This window comes from Somniosus microcephalus, chromosome 7 (assembly GCF_052327205.1).
Source record: "Somniosus microcephalus isolate GS21.2 chromosome 7, FLI_Smic_1.0, whole genome shotgun sequence".
Lineage (NCBI taxonomy): Eukaryota > Metazoa > Chordata > Chondrichthyes > Squaliformes > Somniosidae > Somniosus > Somniosus microcephalus.
The window spans coordinates 176,507,676-176,530,195 of NC_140993.1; the positions used below are offsets into that span (position 1 = coordinate 176,507,676).

General features: G+C 39.8%; 1 protein-coding gene across 22 annotated transcripts in view; it reads right to left on the reverse strand.

Moving 5' to 3' along the window:
- Nucleotides 1–22,520, reverse strand: part of LOC147115025 (band 4.1-like protein 3) — a 335,880-nt gene that overhangs the window by 38,604 nt on the left and 274,756 nt on the right. For all 22 annotated transcript variants that reach the window (XM_085993247.1, XM_085993248.1, XM_085993255.1 and 19 more), the window contains one exon: nucleotides 10,671–10,891. In XM_085993247.1, the coding sequence (XP_085849373.1) occupies nucleotides 10,671–10,891 (221 nt within the window). The remainder of the gene's footprint in view (nucleotides 1–10,670; nucleotides 10,892–22,520) is intronic.

Consider the following 22,520-nt stretch of genomic DNA (forward strand, 5'->3'; position numbering starts at 1 on the left):
GAAGAAATGTTGTTTTATTACTGGCAGGACTTACGGTTAGGCCGCAGCAAGAACAAGAAAACCTCAGGAGCATGCCCTGCACATGCTCCACGCAGCGCTGAAGAATTTCAGAGAGGGGTCCATAATCAGGCATTAGTCCCCTTGCATATGTTCATGAGGGGCTGAACACGTCTCTTCATGGTGATCACCAGTCACGCCTGAATATCACCCGAGCCCAAATGACATTGGATGTATTTCAGGTGACCTTGGGAAGCGGGATATATTGGACCTTTTTGTCCCCATTTCATACCAAAACAATGGGAGTAACGATGTCCAATTTTTCCTCTCAAGTGTTTATGCAACTATTTCGAGGTAAAAAATTGATTTGGTATGGTTTAAATTTAATATATTACAATTTTGTAACTAACTATTTCTGTTAAAAAAAATGCAACTTTTACACCAGAAGCAAAGTTTACTCAAGAACTCTTTACAGTCACTGTGACAGCAGCCTGACTTTCAGGCCCTCGACTGTGCCATTCCTTTCTTTAAAAAAAAAATCATGTACAGGTCTGCTTGCAGCATTTATATGAAAAGAATGATTCTGATCTGGTCCAACTGCCCAGCACTCCTAACAGCTTAATTTCCAATTAGACTGTACTAGTCTCAGCAGATTGTACTCTCAGGACTGTTTTTCTACATCTATACTAGGTCTGAAATGAAAATTGATATGCTCTAACATCAATTATCCAAAGTTTTCATTTGATAGGCATGGATCTATTTGGTGCTGTCATTTCAGTAATTAAAAAGGTGCAATGCTTTCTTTAAAAAAAAAACACTTTACTGTATTTTTATTTTTCCCTGTCATACAAAATATTGTAATACTTCATATAACAGTAACAAAAATCATATGAAAGTATTGCAGTTAGCACTCTCAAAGTCAAGGTGTTGATAACATCATAATTTGTCCTCAGTTTGCTAAACCAGTTACTTCAGGAAGTTTATTTACATAGTAACAATAGAGACCAATATTTCCTTTGTCAAGGTACACTGAACTATCAAAAAAGTACACTGAAGAAACACTGGTTTATTAGAATTGTGGAAGAGGGATGGACAGGCCAATAATACAGCAAGGTACTCGCATTTCACTAGAGAGAAAATGAGGGGTGGGTCAATATAACGTTGAAGGTCCATTTAAGGAATACTCGTCCAACTTTACCGACATTAGTAACAAATTCATAAACATGCTTTGAGAGACTTCACCAGCATCACAGTGAAGGGTTTCAGTTTATTTGTCGTCTTTTGTGTGGAGAATTTGCAGAGAATCTGGACTTAAACATTTATTTTAATAAAGCTTCAAAATATATAAAGTTTACCAAAACAAAATTAACTATATCCTTTCTTCAGTGGACTACAATAGATAGCCGAAAAATCCTGCAAAAAAAAAAAACCCTAATGAATTAAGTACGAAAATCAACCTCTGTTTAAGAGATACAGAGTAAGTACGCAATGTAGCCCAAGATTTAAGGGCTTTAAATCAAATACAATTCTGATTTATGCCTTCCTAAATGAACAGATATATAGGTCATGATGCAAACAGACCTCCATTCATTGAACAGTCCGTACATGCAGTCTGGACCAAACAATGACCACTATTTTAACTTTTCTATATATTTCCAAGAATAACACAGAGCATGCACATTAATGTACTGTATAAACACGTCACGATCAGCTGATTCTGGATGTTCTGCAGGATGGTTTGAGATTAGACACCAAGTTTTCATTCTGATCCTACAGTGAAGTTAACCTAGTCTATACCCCTGAATCTGTTTTAGTGTCTGTAAAATTATGCTGTGCAGTCTACCTACAGGTTCATTTGTCCACTTCCAAAGCAGAACTTATAATTGTTCATCAAAAATACTACTTTTATTTTTTTCTTTCTGTCAAGATAGAAAACTGAATAAGGTCACATTTAGAGTAATTCATGCTGACAGTTCCTGGACACTGTATTCACAAGGGACCACAGTAACTTCAAATTCTACATTAAATAGAAGGTCACAAACAACAGGCAAGATATTTCATTACGAATTTAAGCATATCAGAGCTAAAAACTGTGATTTTATAGAAATCACATTACCAAACATAGAATGAGGCATTTTGATCAAAAAAGGTGAATAATAAAGCCCTTGATGTTTGGTATTTCTATTCATATTGAGCCATCCACTGAGCAGAACACAAGGTTCACTGAAGAACAAATAGTCTACTGTAATACTAATGAGGTTGTGGCTGTCTCACACCAGAGAAGCTAAGCTGATTGACTATCAACTGGCTCCAACTTCTAGGGAAATGCCAGCACGGCTCATGTGAATGACCTCATTCAATTTAGGAATTTACATCTATAATAGTACGAAGTATGTACCACACGCCAATTACTTCATCTTTTTCCACCATTATTACTGAACAGTTTTCATAGCTGTTGAAGAATAGACCGGTTTTTCAGAAGCTTTTTTCTTCTTCGAGTACAAAAACTTTTTGTCTAATCTGATGAGTCAAGTTACAGTTATGCCTCTTTGAAACACAACTTTAACAACAAGAAAAGGCAGCAATGAGGTTCTGAAAGTAAGATTACTATTGCAGCATTGTACATTGTGCAGGACACTCAAGCACTCAACACAAAGAACTGTGTTCTAGGCTGAGGTACACACCTCTTCCTCTGAACTGTCACTCAGGTCATTGTCAACTGAGGCACTCAAGGAGGCTGCCCTGGGCTCCAGGTAGCACAGGCACATAGCAAGAGGGAAGGAGAGAGTGAGAGCATATGGTACAGAGAAAGAGGCTGAAAGCAGGAAGAAGAAAATGAAAAGAAAACAGGGGACAAGTGACGGTGATTGAATAGGCAGGTAATGTTGGAAACTTTCCGGTAAGAAACTGGCATCAGAAAAGCTGGGGAAGGAAAGGTAGCCATCATCATCTAGCAAAGAGAATGATGCTGGGAGATGCAAGGAGAATGAAAACAAGGTTCCTTCTTTCCTAGATCTAGGCCCTAGATCTTGGTCTCTTTTAAAATCCACTGCTTTCTTATCAACAGAGTTTGAAGAATCATAGTCAAACAATGGATTGGGAATTTTGCTGGGGTCTTCAGTCTTAACACAACCAGCTGATTTTGAAATATTCTCTGTACATCTCCTATGAACACTTGTTGATGACACTGGAGAGTCACAGTGTAAAGGCAAAGAGCAAGAGGAAGAGCAAAATGAATCTGTACCAAAGAATGAAACCTATGGGGAAAACACAGGAAATCACAGAAGATGCAGGAGCAACATAAAGGAGCAGGAACATAAAAAAAAAGACAAAAAAGAAAAATATTAGTTAATGCATCCCACAGTATTTGTTCTTCCAAAATTTCAGAGCTTCTGCTAACTAGAAGTATTAGCAATTTGGGACTCGGAAATGCCGAATTGCAGGAGTTGGCAAAACAATTTTGCACAAGTATAATTTTGAAGACCTGTCATTTGTTTTCTCGTTTTTAAACACTCAGTTTTTATTCCATGTACAAAATTAGTTTTCCATTTACTGTCTTCATCTAGTCACATGTTTTAATTTTTATTGGATTTGTTTTCTTTCTTTGTTCTGTATTCCTTTGTTTTATATGTTTACTTCTGGTTCGCAATTACTCATGAACTTTCTGACCTCCACTTTGATCTATTTAATGCCATTTTCTTTTCTAATTCCCCTTTGCACTTCACCCTGTTCATCGGTTTCTTTCTTCATTCCTAGTTAGTGTATGCAATCAATGATGATGGCTTTCTTGCTGCTTCCATTCCAATGCTGCTAGAATTCGTTATATCTCTTGTACCCAAGGAATAGTACATGTGCAGCTCATGAAGGGAGACCTACTGGGAATTGTAGATGTCAGCAGCAAGGCACGGGGAGTGTAAAAGGGTTTGCAGGTTACAATGGGAGAATTTAAAATAAAATGCTGCCACTTAGCAAAGGGTGCTTGGAAATATGGAATGCAGAAAATGTAAAGTTCTAGGGAGCCAGTGTCAAATTTCAGGTGCCTTGTGACTCAGAACCACAAGTTAATGGAAACTCTGAAAATTTGTTTGAAAAATGAGGGAAACTTTTTCCCTATTACAGCACAGTTCAATTTATATCTACTTGAATACAGTTAGAAAAGTCAATATTTTTCTTGAGGTGATAAATGTTACTGTCGTTATGTTTTACATCAGTTTGTTTACTTCTTGGGATATATGATGAATAATTAAAGACCAAGTCTACATATAAAACAAAGACAAAAGTTTTACATTCTACAGGGGTGAAATAAGAAATAGGAGCAGGAGTAGACCATTCAGCCTCTCGAGCCTGCTCCATCATTCAATAAGATCATGGCTGATCTTCTACCTCATCGCCACTTTCCTGCACTATCCCTCGATTCCCTTAATATCCAAAAATCTATGGATCTCTGTCTTGAATAGACTCATCGACTGAGCCTCCACAGTCCTCTGGGGTAGAAAATTCCAAAGATTCACCACTCTATGAGTGAAGAAATTTCTCCTCATCTCCATCCTAAATGGCTGACCCTTTATTCTGAGACTGTGACCCCTGGTTCTAGACTCCCCAGCCAGGGGAAACATCCTCCCTGCATCTACCCCGTCAAGCCCTGTAACAATTTTGTATGTTTCAGTGAGATCACCCCTCATTCTTCTAAACTCCAGAGAATATAGGCCTTGTCTACTCAATCTGTCCTCATATGATAATCCCCCCATCCCAGAAACCAGTCTGGTGAACATTTGATGCACTCCCTCTATGGCAATTATATCCTTCCTTAGATAAGGAGACCAAAACTGTACACAATAGTCCAGGTGTGGTCTCACCAGGGCCCTATATAATTGCAGCAATACATCTTTACTCTTATACTCAAATCCTCTTGTAATAAAGGCCAGCATACTATTTGCTTTCCTAATTGCTTGCTGTACCTGCATGTTAACTTTCAGTGATTCGTGTACAAGGACACCCAGGTCCCTCTGAACACCAATATTTCCCAATCTCTCACCATTTAAAAAAACTCTGCTTTTCTATTTTTCCTACCAAAGTGGATAACTTCACATTTCTCCACCATACTGTGGCTTAACATGTTCACATGAAATTACTCTATCCACTACTTCAACAAAGGCATTATCCCATTTAAAATAATGGGGGCAGGGCGATTTTAACCCTACCCACCCGGTGGAAACTGGGAGGGTGGGTAGTTAAAATTGCCCCAGTTACTTACCCACCTGGAGCTGATGGAATCTGCAAATGACCCTGGCAGCTGATCCTGCCACTTACTTGCTGTTAGGTGGACAGCCTCGGAGTTGTGAGATTTTCTGTCACTTCTCACCCAGAATGGGTGGGAAGTCAGCTAGCAGAATTTAAATGAGGCCCGGGAGTTAAAATACCCCAGGCCTCATTTCTGGATTAGTGGATGAGTTTCAAACTCACACTGCCACCTAACTGCCCAAAACTGGCTCAGAGTTAAAATCAGGCCTAATTTCTCTGTTAAAATAGTGGGCAAATAAATTTAACAGGAACATGCTAAGCATTTCCTATGCTAAACTTCACAAAGTTACCACCAATGACAAGAACTGTAATATCTTGGGAACACCATCATCTCCATGGTCCCTTCCATGTCATCCACCATCCTGACTTTGGACATTTATCGCCATTTTTTTTCCATTGTCGCTGGATCAAAATCCAGGAATTCTCTTTAGAACACCAACTTGGGAGCACTATCACTACAAGGACTATAGTGGTTTAAGGCGGCAGCTCACCAGTACCTCAGCAGCCAGTCAGGATGGGCAATACATGCTGCCTTCTCAGTGTTGCTACATTCTAAGAACAAGTTTCAAGGACAAATAAATTTCAACCCTTAAGTATCCATAAATACGATCATTCTTCTATCAAAACAAAAGTATTTCTTAAACCTCATTTAAGATGGAGGACAAGACAACAGACAGAAGAGACAATATCCCTTTTTTGATTGGCCTACATAGATTTAATTGAGTTTAGAAATCCACTCTAATAATCACTGATATTTCTGAGCCTTTCCTAACTGTTCAAGACATCTTATGTAACTTCATTTAGCAGATGACTGTAATACTGCAAAAATGAGAACCCATGTTTATTAACGGACCTATTAATATGACTATTCAAAGAGAGAATCAGCGGTGCTATAATGAGCTGAGTTGCAGAGCAGTATATTTTTGCACTCACAATATATGATGCGGTGTGTTCGCAGTCTTGGCATGAAACTTAGGAAAAGACCAAAAGAACCAGCACTTCCCAGATTAAGATGTTTAAAATTATTCATCAGAAAATTTAATTTTTATTGAGATTGCTGCAATGAAGGAACTTATGAATAAAATTGTAATTCAGTACATTGTATAACAATTAGAATTCTGTACACTATAATTTTTTGAGATTCCATTGCATATCATTAGGGGAATCCCTTTGTAAATGATTGCAATGGAATCCTCCTTTGTTATTGGAGGACCGGGCCCACGTGATCCCAGGGATGCTTCCGAACCGCCTGCATCCCTGGGATCCGTGGACCTTTACACTACCATTTGCCTGGAGGCCTGAGACCACAACTCTTTGCAACCTGGGCGCCAGGAGGTACTGTCGGAATTGTTTCGAGGGTCGGAGGTGTACACTTGAGGTACACCTCTGACCGCAATTTCTAGGCCATTATCCCCTCCTCCCAATAAAATAATAATCTGCTAAAATTAATTCTAATCTGTACAATTTTTTGGATATATGGAAGGCACAACAATTACAAACAAAGTCTCGTAATACCCTTTCAGGAATCATACAATATGAACAACTGAAAATATTAGCCAGATAAAATTACAAAATTAGGCTTTACACAAAAGTTATTCTTGCTTTTGAAAGCAACAAAAATAAAATGCTGTATTGCAGCAGCCAATGGATCTCTGAAATCAGTTAAAAGTTGTGCATCATCAGAGCTCAGGAATTATAAATTGTTTGAGCTTTACTCTGAGCTTAAGTCTTCAGTTGAACTTCTCAAATAGGGTACAGCGTTTAAATTCATTTCAGGGTTTCGATTATATGCATATTGAGAAGAGTGAATTTTGAAAGTGTGTACTAGACATGAATACAAAAGCAAAATACTGCAGCTGCTGGAAATCTGAAATCTGAAAAAGAGATGGTGCAAGGCAAAAGGAGATGGTAAAGGGACAAGTAAAGAAACAAAAGATGGATCTAGAGGAGAAGTAAATGGGCATAGCAGAATCATCAACAGCTGCTGTCCAAAAAAAATGGGCCATCTCCTTTTGCCTTGCTCCATCATCCCTTTTGCCATTTAATCTTTCTTGCCTTCTACCATATCAGACCTTCCCTTTTGTTCCTTCCTTCCCTCCCTGCTTCCCCAGCCTCTGTACTTGCTTAAAACCTGTTACATCTCTAACTTTTCCAGTTCTGACGAAAGGGTCATCTAGCTGAAACGTTAACTCTGTTTCTCTCTCCACAGATGCTGCCAGACCTGTTGAGTATTTCCAGCATTTTTTGTTTTTATTGCACTCGAACATAGCTTGCTCTAGTCTACGTCTAGTGATAAGTGGGTTCATGCCAGTCGGTAGGAAGGTCAGTTGCTTTGCTGATATTATAGTCTGCATTCTCTGCTGCCAAGCTAATGATAACTAATGGATCATTTCCAGTTACTAAGATACATGTGTTACATAATGATTCACAAGAAAATTAAATCCAGAAACCACAGCTCAAGAAGCGTCCCAACATGGAGTGATTAAATCTTAGCTGACACATTTACACTTGGGCTTCCCTTTGCATGCAAATTTGCCAGGGTCAGCCAAGTCATGAGGGACAGGGAAGAATCCATTCTCCCTAAATCGTACCTCTTTCTGGGTCAGCCAATGAGCTGTATATTGTTCTTCTATGGAGATTACTGCAGGCTGGACCATCTATCTTCCGAATCAAATGCAGATTGAATAATTGGATTTAAAAAAAAAATTGGGGCGCAAGAAGGGAAGAAAGTTAACAAGAAAAAGTATGGTTTTGATTAAATTCACTGCGAGTTCTCAAGAATTTGAACTAGCTATTTTATTTATAATCAAGTTTCATCCCTGTAAGGGTGATTTCTGTTTCTCTTAATTACAGATCCATACAACATGGGGGTTGAAATTTGTCTTGGGCAGACACACAACACAAGGGATAGCACATCGGCAGCCCATTTTCCACTCAGTCTGATTATTCTGTGTCAATGGAAAGAGAAAATTGGGTAGAGTGTAAAACTGGCTGCCGATGCACTATCATCCATTATACGTTCCCATCCAGGATGAATTTCACCCCTATGGACCATTAAAAGTGGACTGAAAATTGGGCAGGCTCCATTATGGGCATGCGATCCTCCAAACCCAATTTTCGTCTATGTTCTCCGCCCAGGTGGTTATTTATGTCCAAATACAAAAGAGGAAAATCTGTCCCAACATTTAATTAATAAAAGCTAAACTCTACCTGATGTTTCTTTCAACAAATCCATGTTTTAAATTAAATTCTGCAGAATTCTAATTACTATGAAAAAATTGCAATGATCAGATCTTTACTTAAATACTTCAGGAAAAAGTTACTGTATGTGACAAAATTTTAGAAATCCCTTCTATGATTTGAAGTGGCTGCATTTGTTAAGAAGATTTCCCTGAATTGAAGAAAATGTCAATAAAACCAAGATATTGAAAAGGAAAACTGTCTCTGAAGTAACCGCTCAAATCTCTAATAATTGGAGATATACAACCTTAATATTCATCAACACTTGGCCTACAAATAAAATAATTTGGATGCAGCATGGCCAGGGTTAATAGACAGCATGTAACTTTCTTTTAACACTTACATAACATTTACACAACTTAATACTATTATGTTTTAAAAGGAACAGTCGAAGATGAGGTATACAATATCCTTGAGGATAAGAAAAAAATAACTTATTTAGTTATTAGTTTTATCTTGCCTACACTTACTCTCCTTCAGAGCTACTTTCTAAAACATTTCAATAGTGTTGGCTGAAGTGTTATGCATCTGCAAACAACTTTAGTCTCCCAGAACCCTTCATCCCTCCACTACATGCAGTGGACACTTTCAGCTATTGAGAAGCACTCTGTCATTCTTCCATCACTAGATCGGATCACAAGCAATTTCAGGGTGCTTCATTTTGAAACCCAAGTACTTCTAGGTCAGATATAGCACAGCTTGAATGCATAATGAAGCTCCTTTTACTCTATCCTAACAATGTGCCTTAATCTTGACTTCAGTACAACACCCGTACTATACCTGAATAATGTTTTTTATGTTCCTCCTACAGTCTCAGGAGAAGTGTATAAATGTGTGCCAAGCTATGGACTGTTTTGTGATGCCTTCCTATTCTGACTTGAAATTGGATTGAGACTGTCCAATCTCACCTAATGTAGGATCTTACAGACAGCAAAAAATACTTTCATTTACTCAGTCTGGGTTGTAAATAAACATTTGGATGGATCATAGGACCTTATCCTAGATGTTGTACATAAAAGCAAAATTAAAAAAAAAAAAAATTTCTCCCTGCTTTTGCCACTCTTAAAGCATTCCCTAGAAGAGATGGTTGCAGATGACCTATTTCCAGGTGTTTCCCAGTATCATTCTTGGGAACTGATCAGCCAAGACACCATTCTTGGTGCAGAGATGTAGCATACTAATTGTGTGTCTGGGACCTGTAAAGATCATAGTTTTAAAATAACTGTCAGGTTACAAATGCTGTTCAGTCATACCTGCTGCGCCAATAAACTCAATGAAGTAGCAGCCCCATCACTTAAAATGGGTGTCTGCCAATCTGCAAAAATCAAAAGTACCAGTAAAATTCTAACAGGTATGCCAATCATCCCCGCTGTTGCAGTGACAGTTAAAATCAACTTGAAGTTTTAGCAATAAAATGTTCATCTGGTACCTTATGAAAGACCCAAAGTTTAAGCAAAGTGCTAAATGTCTTACATTTTTCTAAAAAAAAAACAGGCAAAGTATGTATGTTTGTGAATGGGGATACTTAGCAACAATAAAAGGTGCAATGCCCCATAATTTGCTGACATTTTTCAAACTTCTATTTACCCTTTTTATGTTGCATCAAATGTGGGAACAGAACTGGAGCCTTAATATTAGCCTTCTTAATACATATTTCTTTTCAGCCATTAATTCCAACATGATGAACTCAAACTATTAGTGGAATTAAAAATGGCATGGGATTATCAAACCTGTTATCAAAAATGAAAACCTTTCCTTTGTTAGAATATCTCATTAATAAGCTGTCTTCTTTTAATATACTACATCAACAAACTATGGACTAGAAATTAAGGTAATCAATTTTATTGTATAAACACTTGCTATGCTCATATCAAATTCCTCTTTCATTATTTTAGCAGAAGCGTCAACTCATTTAATGTATAGCAACATCGTCAACAATAATTTTCACCCTAATATCTTTTACTTTTAAGCATGAACATGCTTCTTGCATTGGAGCAAAACTAGTCAAACTAGTTTCATATTAATCTATCATAATTTTCAATAATGGACTACTTCTCTTGGCTTTCAGATATGTCATCTGCCTATTTTATTGTCAATACACCTGACATTTTCCATGCCCCAGTACACTCTACCTTTATTTCATGCTTGGCTGGTGTGAGTGATGGAGTAACGTCAATCGTTGCTTTTTTCTCCTCTTCCTCTGCCTTCTCCTCTTCTGCCTTCTTCTCTGGTGTCACAGTGGTTATTAGATTGGTTGAGACTAGGGTCTTGGCTGCACCATAATGACCAGTAGCCACTTCAGAGGCCGAAATGGAGTCTTTTATGAGCATCTCATGGTTCTCAGTGACAGACGCTTTAAAACACAAAACGTAACTTATCAATCTGTGCTACTGACTCAACTGGCCTTAGCTGGGCAAGGGGGGGGGGGGGGGGGGGAGGGAAGGCGCATCAAGAGTTGCTACAATTGGCCTCGGTGTCTCTCGGCAAGAGAGTGGGGAAACCAGCCAAAGCTCCCTCCCAGATGGTTATCTCATGATCCCCGCTGGAAAGAACAGGGATGTGGATGTTGGGGGGGGGGGGGGGGGGCGGTCAGGTTTGGCTCGGCATCGTTGTCCCCCAGGCATTTAAGTGCACTCCCTCTCCCAGCTCACAGTGGCGAAGTAGCAGAGGAATTGTACATTCAGAGTTAGCCGGCGTCTTCAGGAGATGAGGGATGGGGGGAGGGCAATGAAATAGAGAAACTGAGAGCAGACGGAGGACCGACCCAAACCTGCAATGTGAGGAGTTGTCCCTGTGTAGAGCAAATTATTTAAAATCTTTTTCAAAAGTCAAACTAAAGTTAAGAATAGGATAGATGCATTTAAGGGGAAGCTAGATAATTGTATAAGGGATAAAGGAATAGAAGGGTATGTTGATAGGGTGAAATGAAATAAGGTGGGAGGAGTGGAGCATAAACACCGGCATAGACCTGTTGGGCTGAATGGCCTGTTTCTGTGTTGTAAATTCTATGTAATAAACACAGCAAAATGGTGTGCATGTAGGCTTTGAATAATTCAATGCAATAAGCCAAATGATGCCTTTTTATATTTATTTCAGTACAATTTTCAAGGTTTCTATAAAGTTTTGCTGATGGTAAAAGGGTCAAATTTGTAACCTAGTTGCATCAGTTTGAACCAATGATATGAATTTGATTAAAGACAAAAGGTCAGGAATTTCCTCAAAGCTGCTCTCGCTCTGCCACCATAACTTTGCCAGAAGTGCAGTGGAAACCCTGTTTATGCATGTAAATAAGATTTTTGCCACATTCCCAGCCAAAGTGTTGATTCGGTCACTGTGGTGATTATTCTCTATGTTTAGTAAGAAGTATTGTGAGTGGTTGTTTGTTTCCTGCCTTGGGATATATGCTGTAATCTCATTGGTAGTTGATGTCATGTGATTTGTGGTGGCCATCTTAAATTCAGTTCTTTCCAGCCTTTAGTTGGGACTGGGTGTTGAAGGTGTGCTACAGGATTTTTAAGTTAATAAAGCCTAGATTAGAAAGGCAAATCGATTCTTTATTTCAATTTATTAACTTTATGTCAGAATGTAGTGATATCTTCAACCAGAACGATTCAATGCTGACCCTAATTCTGCAGGAGTGGATGATAAATGGAAACATTGGTATTGTACATTTAAAAACTTTTTGGGCGTGTTGGATCAAGAGTCTCTAAATAAGCTGAATATGCTGATCAACTACATTGCTCCGGATGTGTTTAAGTATATTTTGGACTGTAAAACTTACGAAGTGGCTATTTCTACATTGGAAAAGATTTTTGTTAAACCAAAGAATGAGGTATTTGCACGTCGCCTTCTATCTGCCCGTAGGCAGCAGGTGGGAGAATCTTTGGATACTTATTTACAAGCACTTCGGTGCCTTAGTGTTAACTGTAATTATAAGGCCGTGACGGCTGAAGAATATAAGGAAGAATCGGTACGGGATGCTTTTATTAATGGATTACTGTCTAGATCAATTCGTCAGTGGTTGTTAGAAAATAAGACTTTGGATCTCAAGAGTGCTTTTGAGCAAGCTTTTACATTGGATGTGGCTCAGAGAAGTTCGGATTCTTATGCTCTTTTTAATCGTCCTGTGACTGTGGTTTCGGCAGTTCCGGATGAAAAGGAATTATGTGGACTTAATAGGAGTGGTTTACTAGATTCTGAAACAGTTTCTGCTTCAGCGGCTGTTGCCTCTAGGATTCAGAAGTGTTATTTTTGTGGGAACGTCCGGCACCCTCGTCTGAAGTGTCCTGCTCGGGAGGCTGTGTGTAGTAAATGCGGCAAGAGAGGTCATTACGCACGTGTGTGTAAATCATCAGGTTCAATTACCTCCTCTGTGACTATTCAGCCTTTAGATAGGGTGTTTATTGCATCAATTTCTGCTGCATTTGCTCATGGCCTAAACAAAGCTATAGTTACGGCCCAAGTTAATGGGTTGGGAGTGAAGGCCCTTATAGATACGGGCAGTACCGAGAGTTTTATAAGTCTTCAGTTTGCAAAGGAGAAGCATTTGAAAATTTCGCCTGTTTCCTATCAGGTGTGTATGGCTCAGACGACTCTCACTTCACAAGTAGCTGGTTGTTGCCGTGTGAAATTGATTCTTCTAGGTAATACGTATACTGATATACGCCTATCTGTTTTGCCTAATCTCTGTGCGGATATTTTGATTGGTCATGATGTGCTTCAGTTACACGAGTCTCTCAGTCTTTCATTTGGAGGGACTAAGCCACCTTTATCTATTTGTGGATTAACCTCTTTATCCATTTCTCCATTATCACTTTTTTCCAATTTGATGCCAGATTGTAAGCCAATTGCTACCAAGTCAAGAAGGTATAGCAGTCAGGATAGAGAATTTATTAATTCTGAAGTTCAACGTCTCTTATTGGAAGGAATCATTGAACCTAGTTGTTCGCCTTGGCGGGCACAGGTAGTTGTCACGACTAACGAGAGACATAAGAAACGAATGGTGATAGACTATTCCCAAACTATTAATAGGTATACTCAATTAGATGCGTACCCTTTGCCTAAGATTGATGAGCTTATCAACAAAGTATCTCAGTATAAGTTTTTTAGCACTATTGATTTAAAGAGTGCTTATCATCAGATTCCTATTGTTAAGAGGGATCAACCATATACAGCCTTTGAGGCTGGTGGAAAGCTGTATCAGTTTTGCCGAATACCATTTGGTGTTACTAATGGTGTTGCTTGTTTTCAACGGGCAATGGATGCTTCTGTAAGTGATAACTCTCTCTCTGACACCTTTTCATACTTAGATGACATCACGGTGTGTGGCAAATCAAGGATGGAGCATGATTCTAATTTAGAAAGATTCCTTCAAGCTGCGGAAAAAGTTGGTTTAACTTTCAATAAAGAGAAGTGTACCTTTTCGACCACTGAGGTAAATCTACTGGGGTACATTATCTCGGGAAACAAGATTAAACCAGACCCAGAACATCTGCGACCATTGATTGCTTTACCTTGTCCTACTAATTCTAAGGCTTTGCAACGAGTTGTTGGACTGTTTTCTTACTATTCTAATTGGATTGCAAATTTTTCACAGAAGATCCGGCCTCTTATTCGGGTTACGACATATCCTCTATCATGGGAGGCCAGGACGTGTTTTGATAATTTTAAAAAGGATATCCTTGGAGCAGTTGTGCATTCTATTGATGAGCAGGTTCCTTTTTGTGATTGAGACGGACGCTTCTGATTTTGCAATTGGGGCTACTCTGAACCAAAATGGAAGACCTTTGGCCTTTTTCTCACGTACCTTGAACAATAGTGAAAAAAGGCATTCTTCAATAGAGAAAGAGGCGTATGCAATAGTAGAAGCACTGCGTAAATGGAGACATTATTTATCGGGGCGACATTTTACGTTGGTAACTGATCAAAAGTCTGTGTCCTTTATGTTTGATGTCAAACATTTTGGAAAGATTAAGAATGATAAAATAATGAGGTGGAGGATTGAGTTGGCATGTTACCATTTTGATATAGTTTATCGTCCGGGGAAGGATAATGTTGCTGCTGATGCGCTGTCGAGGGCTTATTGTTCTGTGATTCACGGAGATACGCTTATTAATCTTCACAATGCCTTATGCCATCCTGGGGTTACGAGGATGATACACTTCGTACGCAGTAAGAATTTGCCCTTTTCAGTTGAAGACGTCAAGCGGATGACTTCATCATGTTCTATCTGTGCTTGGTGTAAACTGAATTTCTTTAAGCCTCAACGAGCTCATCTTATAAAGGCTACTTCTCCTTTTGAACGTTTGAGCGTCGATTTTAAGGGGCCTCTTCCTTCAACTACTCAAAACCGATATATATTTACTGTTGTGGATGAGTTTTCAAGGTTCCCTTTTGCTTTTCCTTGCGCAGATGTATCAGCTGCTACAGTTATCAAATGTCTGACTCAACTTTTTGTCATCTTTGGGATGCCTGCGTATATCCATTCGGATCAGGGAAGTTCTTTTATGTCTTCCCAGTTGAAGGAATACCTTCATAGTCGGGGAATTTCTACTAGCAGAACTACCCCGTATAATCCCCAGGGTAATGGACAGTGCGAACGATACAATGGGGTGATCTGGAAGGCAGTTATGTTGGCTTTGACATCCCGGAACCTTAAGAATACACAGTGGGAAATGGTACTGCCTGATGCCCTGCATTCCATTAGATCATTGCTTTCAACGGCTACTAATGTGACCCCCCATGAAAGGCTCTTTAACTATCCGCGGAGATCTACGACTGGATATTCGGTACCTTCATGGCTTACTATGCAGGGACCTGTGCTGCTTCGACGCCATGTTAGATTGTCAAAATATGATCCTTTAGTGGAGGAGGTGGAGCTGTTGGAGGCAAATTCCCAATATGCTCATATTCAATTCCAAGATGGGAAAGAAAGTACCGTTTCAATTAAAGACTTGGCTCCTTGTGGTGGCCAGCCCTCTTCTGAGGATATTAACAATAGTCATGATTCAGATAATGTGGATGCTGTTACAGATACTACGAATGTTTCCAATCCGACTGCAGATAATTATACTTCTATTAGTCAGCCCTCGATGGATGTTCATGACCGTCCCAGTTTACCTCCTGATGGGATTTCTAATCCGGAAACCGTTGAAAATCGGGCTATGGATAGCCTTCCTGCAGAAGATACTTCTGTGTCTCCTGGTGTGGGAGGGCAAGGAATTTCACCAAGGTTAAGAAGGTCGACACGAACAAGATATCCGGTTGACCGATTGAAAATGGACTTTTAAATTGATAGTAATGTTTTAAAATTGTTGAAATATTATATTGTTTTAGTTGAGAGATACTTAATACTTATGTGCAATGTTACTATTTGTTGTTGCTCACTTAGTATTGTGTCATGTTGAATAGTTTTATTTTGTCTGTGCATAGTTTTAGTTGTAAATAATTAATTATAAATTGTAAAGGTTATTTAGGTTGGAGTATATTTTAAAAGGAGGGGTCACTGTGGTGATTATTCTCTATGTTTAGTAAGAAGTATTGTGAGTGGTTGTTTGTTTCCTGCCTTGGGATATATGCTGTAATCTCATTGGTAGTTGATGTCATGTGATTTGTGGTGGCCATCTTAAATTCAGTTCTTTCCAGCCTTTAGTTGGTACTGGGTGTTGAAGATGTGCTACAGGATTTTTAAGTTAATAAAGCCTAGATTAGAAAGGCAAATCTATTCTTTATTTCAGTCACACCACTGGAACTACCTACTTTATACCATCACCATTCTCATTAAGATGGGATTTGTATATGTTTTTGTAAAGCATATTCATCGGTGAAAATATCTGAATATTAGTACATCAAAGTTTAACAGCTCTATGTTTTGCTCGTTCAATCATAGCTTAAATCAAATATGGGACAGTTAACCCATTGAAAGTCAGGATTGTTTCCAAACCTGTATCATGGAGCCCTATTAACAGCCACTTATGCTCTCTATAACTTCCATATGAACTCTAACTTTCATACACTTGGATGAATCTAATGGATGAAACAGTCCTGTACATTTATTTACCTAGTCGAGATTGTTCCTAACATTTCAAATGGCTTCATTCAGAAAGCTACATTAATGAATCTGGGCTAGATGTTGTTAGCAACCCTGAAAAGAAAAAGTTCAAACACTGCAAGAGTCTGAGGGTGAAATCAAAACACATGATTAGAAAATTAATCACATCTTGTTGTAGATCAGTACTAGATCAGAAGCAAATCATAAAACAAGCAAGTTTTCTGATTTCTAAAGAGCCTCACTGAAATGAAAACAATTATGTTGATATTTCTACCTGTATTGTTAGTCTCATTATCTGCAGCGGACAGCTTCACTACACCAACGACAGTCATGTGACTTATTGGTTTACTCTGTTAAGCTATGGAAAGTTTATAGGTTCGGAGCAAACATCTAAAACATTAATTAATATAGGAACATATGACCTGGAATAGGCCATTCAGCCCTTTGAGCCTGTTTCACCATTCAATTAAAGCATGGCTGATCCGTACCTCAACTCCATTTACCACCTTTGCAGAAAAAGGCCCAATTCACAGGAAAAAACTAAATATTGTCACACTTACACATCTCTTTTATACACTGGAGTCTACAAAATGGGCAAAGATTTTGCTTTCACTGCTAAAAGAAATGTAGCATTATGGTGCTGCAAATCTATTTTACTCAGCAGCATGACTTTAAAATGTGTGCTGCTGGATGGATACTTACATATGAAATACACTTCTAGCTGCTAATGTTGTGTTGAAATGCTATCACCAAATAGGATTGAGTGTATGACTTTAAAGTGGGGACTGCATTATGACTGCATGCTCTGGTCCAATTATCTCCCGCCCTCTATTCCTGCTCCATCTGAACACTAAATTTGAACTCGATTCCCCAGGTACAGCACCATGGGACATTGACTAATATATTCTTATTGCAAGCACTTAATTTCTGAAAGTAATTAAGTGCAGTGATACATATGTTGCAGCTTGTTGGTAGTAAATTTTGCTCAGGAAAATTAGAAATAAACTATGTCCTTGAAATTCTGCCATGAGATACAAATACAACACTTAACTGCACTTCAAAAGGTTAGTTGGGAACCACTTTGGAATTCCCTAGCTCCCCCATAATGATCACTAACTCCCTGTCCTCCTAGACACCTCTGTTGATGTCAGTTTCCTAAACAGCTCATTTCCCTCCACCTTTGATGCCCTTTTTCCCCAAGAAAATTGATCACTGTCTCCCAACCCCCCCGCCGCACCCCCCCCCCCACCCCACCCCACCCCACAACAGCAGTATAGCCCTGATTTTCGCACCCTCAAGTTAGAGAGCTGTAATACTCAAAGGTACTTGGCAATCAATTGAATTGGCTTGGCCAAGCTCTACTGTGCATTGCTCTCCTCTGCCAAAACTGTGTTCTATTTCAAGATCATCCTGGGGCGCAAGTTTTAACTCTTGGCTCCCCCTCCTCCACGGTAAACTTTCTCCTCAAACTCCTTTTGCCTGCCCTTCCATGCTCACGCACAATGCTGTGCAAGAAGCGGTTACTTCCATCCTCTCTGCACTCAACTCTTCCCCATCCCTGTCCAATTTTACAACCAGTCCCTGATCCCTCAACACTGCAGTTTTCCCCCCAACATCCCCTCGCCCTTTCCAAAGTAATTTTTTCAATGAGGCTTCCCTCTTGCTTCATTGATTTTCTCCCCATTCCACTCCTGTTCATTCAACTACCCCTTCCAGTCCCATGGCAGCTGACATCATCAATGGCATGGTCTCTCTCCCCTTCAACACTGAGATCATCAACCCTCTACTCAAAAAACCCAACCTCGATCCTTCCGTCCTCTGTATCTACTGTTGCATCAAAACCTTAGTTTCCTCTTTAAAAGGTCCTTAAGTGTGATGTCACCTCACAGCTCTATGCTCATCTTGCTTGCAATTACCTGATCAAATCACTCCAGTCCAATTTTTACCCATATTACAGCAACGAAACAGCCCTAGCCAAAATCACGAGTGACAGCCTCTGTGACAATGCACATTATCCCTCTTGACCTCAGCTGAAACTAAGGAAAACCATAGCCACTGTTTTCAGTTTCCACGATAAAGTCCGCTCCACTGCCACTGATACCATCCCACTCATGTAGGTTGAACAAAGCCTTGTGCAACTTTGAACCAAAAAGGGGGCATGCCATATTAGATTTAGTAATGAGTAATGCACCAGATTTAGTTAACTGCCTAACGATGCGTGATTTAGGTAAGGCTGACTACAATGCAGTGAGACAGAGACTGTCCACAGTAAACTGGGCAAATCTGTTAATGGGTAAAATGACAGATGATCAGTGGGAGGTGGTGTTCAAAAAAGAATTTAAAATGATACAGAAGCAGTTTATACCCCCTAAAGGGCAAGCGCTCTAGTTGCAAAAAAAAACAGCCATGGATGACTAGAGGTAAGAGAATATAAAATTAAGAGAAAAAGCATAGAAAAATGCAAAAAAATAGCACAGATCCTGGTGAATGGAAAAGATACAAAGAACAGCAAAGGGTGACAAAACCAATAGTCAGAGCTACAAAAAGGGAGTATGAAAAGAAACTAGTAAGGGATATCAAAATAAAAATTTTTTTTTTTTACAATTTTAGTTATAATAGGAAAAAGAGTGTGGTCAGGAGCAATGTGGGCCCCTTGAAAACTTATAATGGTGATATTGTCAATGAAAATAAGGAAATGGTGGACATGTTGAATAATTACTTTGCGTCAGTACTTACAGTCAAGAGGCCAGCATCCCAAGGAAGCTAATATATCAGGGAGAGGGTCTCACCAAAATTAACGTAAGAAAAATAACAGTAATGAAGAAAAATGGCACTAAAGAGTGACAAATCCCCAGGGCCAGATGGTTTTCATCCCAGGGTTTTACAGGAAGTAGGTGAGAACATTGCAGATGTCCTAACTATAATCTTCCAAAACTCTCTCGATTCAGGAACCGTTCCTTTAGATTGGAAAATAGCATACGGCACTCCTCTACTTAAGAAAGTTGAGAGGAGGAAACCAGTGAATTATAGATCAGTTAGCCTAACATTTGTTGTCAGGAAATTACTAGAGTCTATAATTAAGGATAGGGTGACTGAACACCTTGAGAATTTTCAGCTGATCAGAATGGATTTGTAAAGGGTAGGTCATACCTGATGAACCTGAGTGAATTTTTTGAAGAGGTGACTGAAGTAGTGGACAGGGGAATGTCTATGGATGTTATTTATATAGGTTTCCAGAAGGCATTTGATAAAATCCCTCATAAACTAAAGTTGTTAACTAAAGTTAAAGCCTATGGAATTCAAGGCAAATTATTGCTACCTGGGTAGGAACCTGTCTGAGCGGCAGGAGACAGAGTAGGGATAATGGGCAGGTACTCTAATTGGCAGGATGTGACTAGTGGTGTCCAGCAAGGATCTATGTTGGGGTCTCAACTATTCACCGTATTTATCAACAACATATATGATGGGATAGAAAGCCACATATCCAACTTTGCCAACACAAAGCAGTGTAGATGGAAGCATAAAATTACAAAGATATTGATAGATTAAGCAAATGGGCAAAACTGTGGCAAATGGATTTCAATGTAGGCAAATGTGAGATCATCCACTTTGGACCTAAAAAGCATAGAACAGGGTGGAGGTCCAAAGTGACTTGGGGGTCCAGGTACATGGATCATTAAAATGTCATGAACAGGTACAGAAAATCATCAAAAATTTTGGAATGCTGGCCTTTATATCTCTAGGACGAGAATACATTAAAAAGGAGTAATAATGTATGGATGTTGAGCCATTTAAGAGTGGTTGAGAGGTGACTGAAGACTAGGTTGAAAGGGAGGACAGTGAAGTAGAGGTACAGGGGCTTAGGGAGTGAAGTTCAGACAGTTGAAGCGAGGTGTCTAAGAGCTCTGCCACCAAATGAGGTATGACAGGAAGGCGGGGGAGGCACAGGAGGTTGCAGTTGGAGCACCGAAGGGTATGGGAATGCAAGTATAGCTGGACATCAACACAGCAAGGTGTAGGTCAGCGAGAGTGGGGATGTGGGACTTAGTGCAGGACAAGATATTGGATGCTGCGTTTTGGACAAGTTGGAATTTGTGGAGGGTGGACACTGGAAGGTCATTAAGGAAACATTGAAGTAATTGAGTCTGAGTTGACAAAAATATGGATAAGGGTTTTGGTCAGTGGGGGCGAGGGAAAGCTGAGGTAGGAGTAGCCTATGGCAGGTAAAAGCTAGCTGACTTGGTAATGGAGGGAATGTGGGGTAAGCTTAGCTCAGGGTTGAACACAATATCATAGGAACATAGGAACAGGAGTAGGCCATTTAGCCCCTCAAGCCTGTTCTGCCATTCAATGAGATCATGGCTGATCTGTGACCTAACTCCATATATCTGCCTTTGGCCCATATCCCTTAATACCTTTGGTTAACAAAAAGCTATCAATCTCAGATTTAAAATTGACAATTGATCTAATATTAATTGCTGTTTGCGGAAGAGAGTTCAAAACTTCTACCACCCTTTGTGTGTAGAAGTGTTTCCTAATTTCACTCCTGAAAGGTCTGGCTCTAATTTTTAGACTACGCCCCCTAGTCCTAGAATCCCCAACGAGCGGAAATAGTTTTTCTCTATCTACCCTATCTGTTCCCCTTAATATCTTGAAAACTTGGATCAGATCACTCCTTAACCTTCTAAATTCCAGGGAATACAACCCTAGTTTGTATAATCTCTCCTCGTAATTTAACCCTCGGAGTCCAGGCATCTTTCTGGTAAACCTACACTGCACTCCCTCCAAGGCCAATATATCCTTCCTAAGGTGTGGTGCCCAGAACTGCTCACAGTACTCCAGGTGTGGACTAACCAGGGCTTTGTATAGCAGAAGCATGACTTCTACGGATATCTTGTATGTTAACGGTGCTATACAAGCATAAGTTGTTGTATATATTTATAAGTTCGTTCTTGGAATATGGTGGGGGAGAAATTCAGTATCGCCTCGTTTGGGGGCAGTAACTTTTGAAAGCTGGTAAACTTAGTGCCAGGCGCTAATGATACCCAGCTTTTAAAAAATTGGGTTTTAGTGCTCCAGGAAGGAAGTGGAGCACTAAATCAAGCGCTCCACTTCCTTCCTGGAGTGCAACAGACAGCAAGCGGGGCGGTAGTGGGCCGTGCAGCGCTGCTGCGTTGGAAGGTTCCTTCTCTCCCTTAAAAGGAAGGGCCATCGCTGCAGGCTCTGCAAGGGGAAAACTTACCTGGTCCACGACGGCAGCCACGATCCAGCCCGATGCACTGCAGCAGAGTGCCGGGCTGATCGATCACTGGCGAAGACAAAGGAAAAAAAGAGAGCATTTCAGAATTTTTTTTTTCTTACCTCGGCCACCTTGCCTTTAAGTGTCACCCCCGAAGTGCCTGGCCTCCCGATCAACGTCTCCTGCAGCTGCCGGTGTTTTCGCCCGGCGATGCTGCAGGGGGCGGAACCGAAGTTCGGGTCCGGGGTGCTGCACAGCCGGATGACGTCGCGATCTCCGAGCCCAGGAGATCGTGGCGCTAGGGGTTCCCGCCGCCGCAAACTGGCAAGTGAATTTTGCGGGCGGTGGTAATATTGCCACTACAGGCGGTAAGTCGTTAGTGCCCCGTTATCGCCCCCCCCGGAGGCGCTAACCAACCGAATTTCTCCCCCAAAAAGACTTACCACTTTCATCTGGAATTACTTTTCTATTTTAGTGGAGATGCATACCTGTTTAAAATAAATGGTTTAACACCTTCGCTAAAATAAAAGCAGAGAGGAATTTCAGACAAACAGGTTAAGTATTCATTAATTAATGTCTTCTTGTAATTTCAGAGCCTCTGTCCTTCATCCATTAAATACTCATTTGATGTACAAATAGAACAAAGTAGAATTAAAAAATAACTCATGATCTCTTTCCACTATATAAATTGAG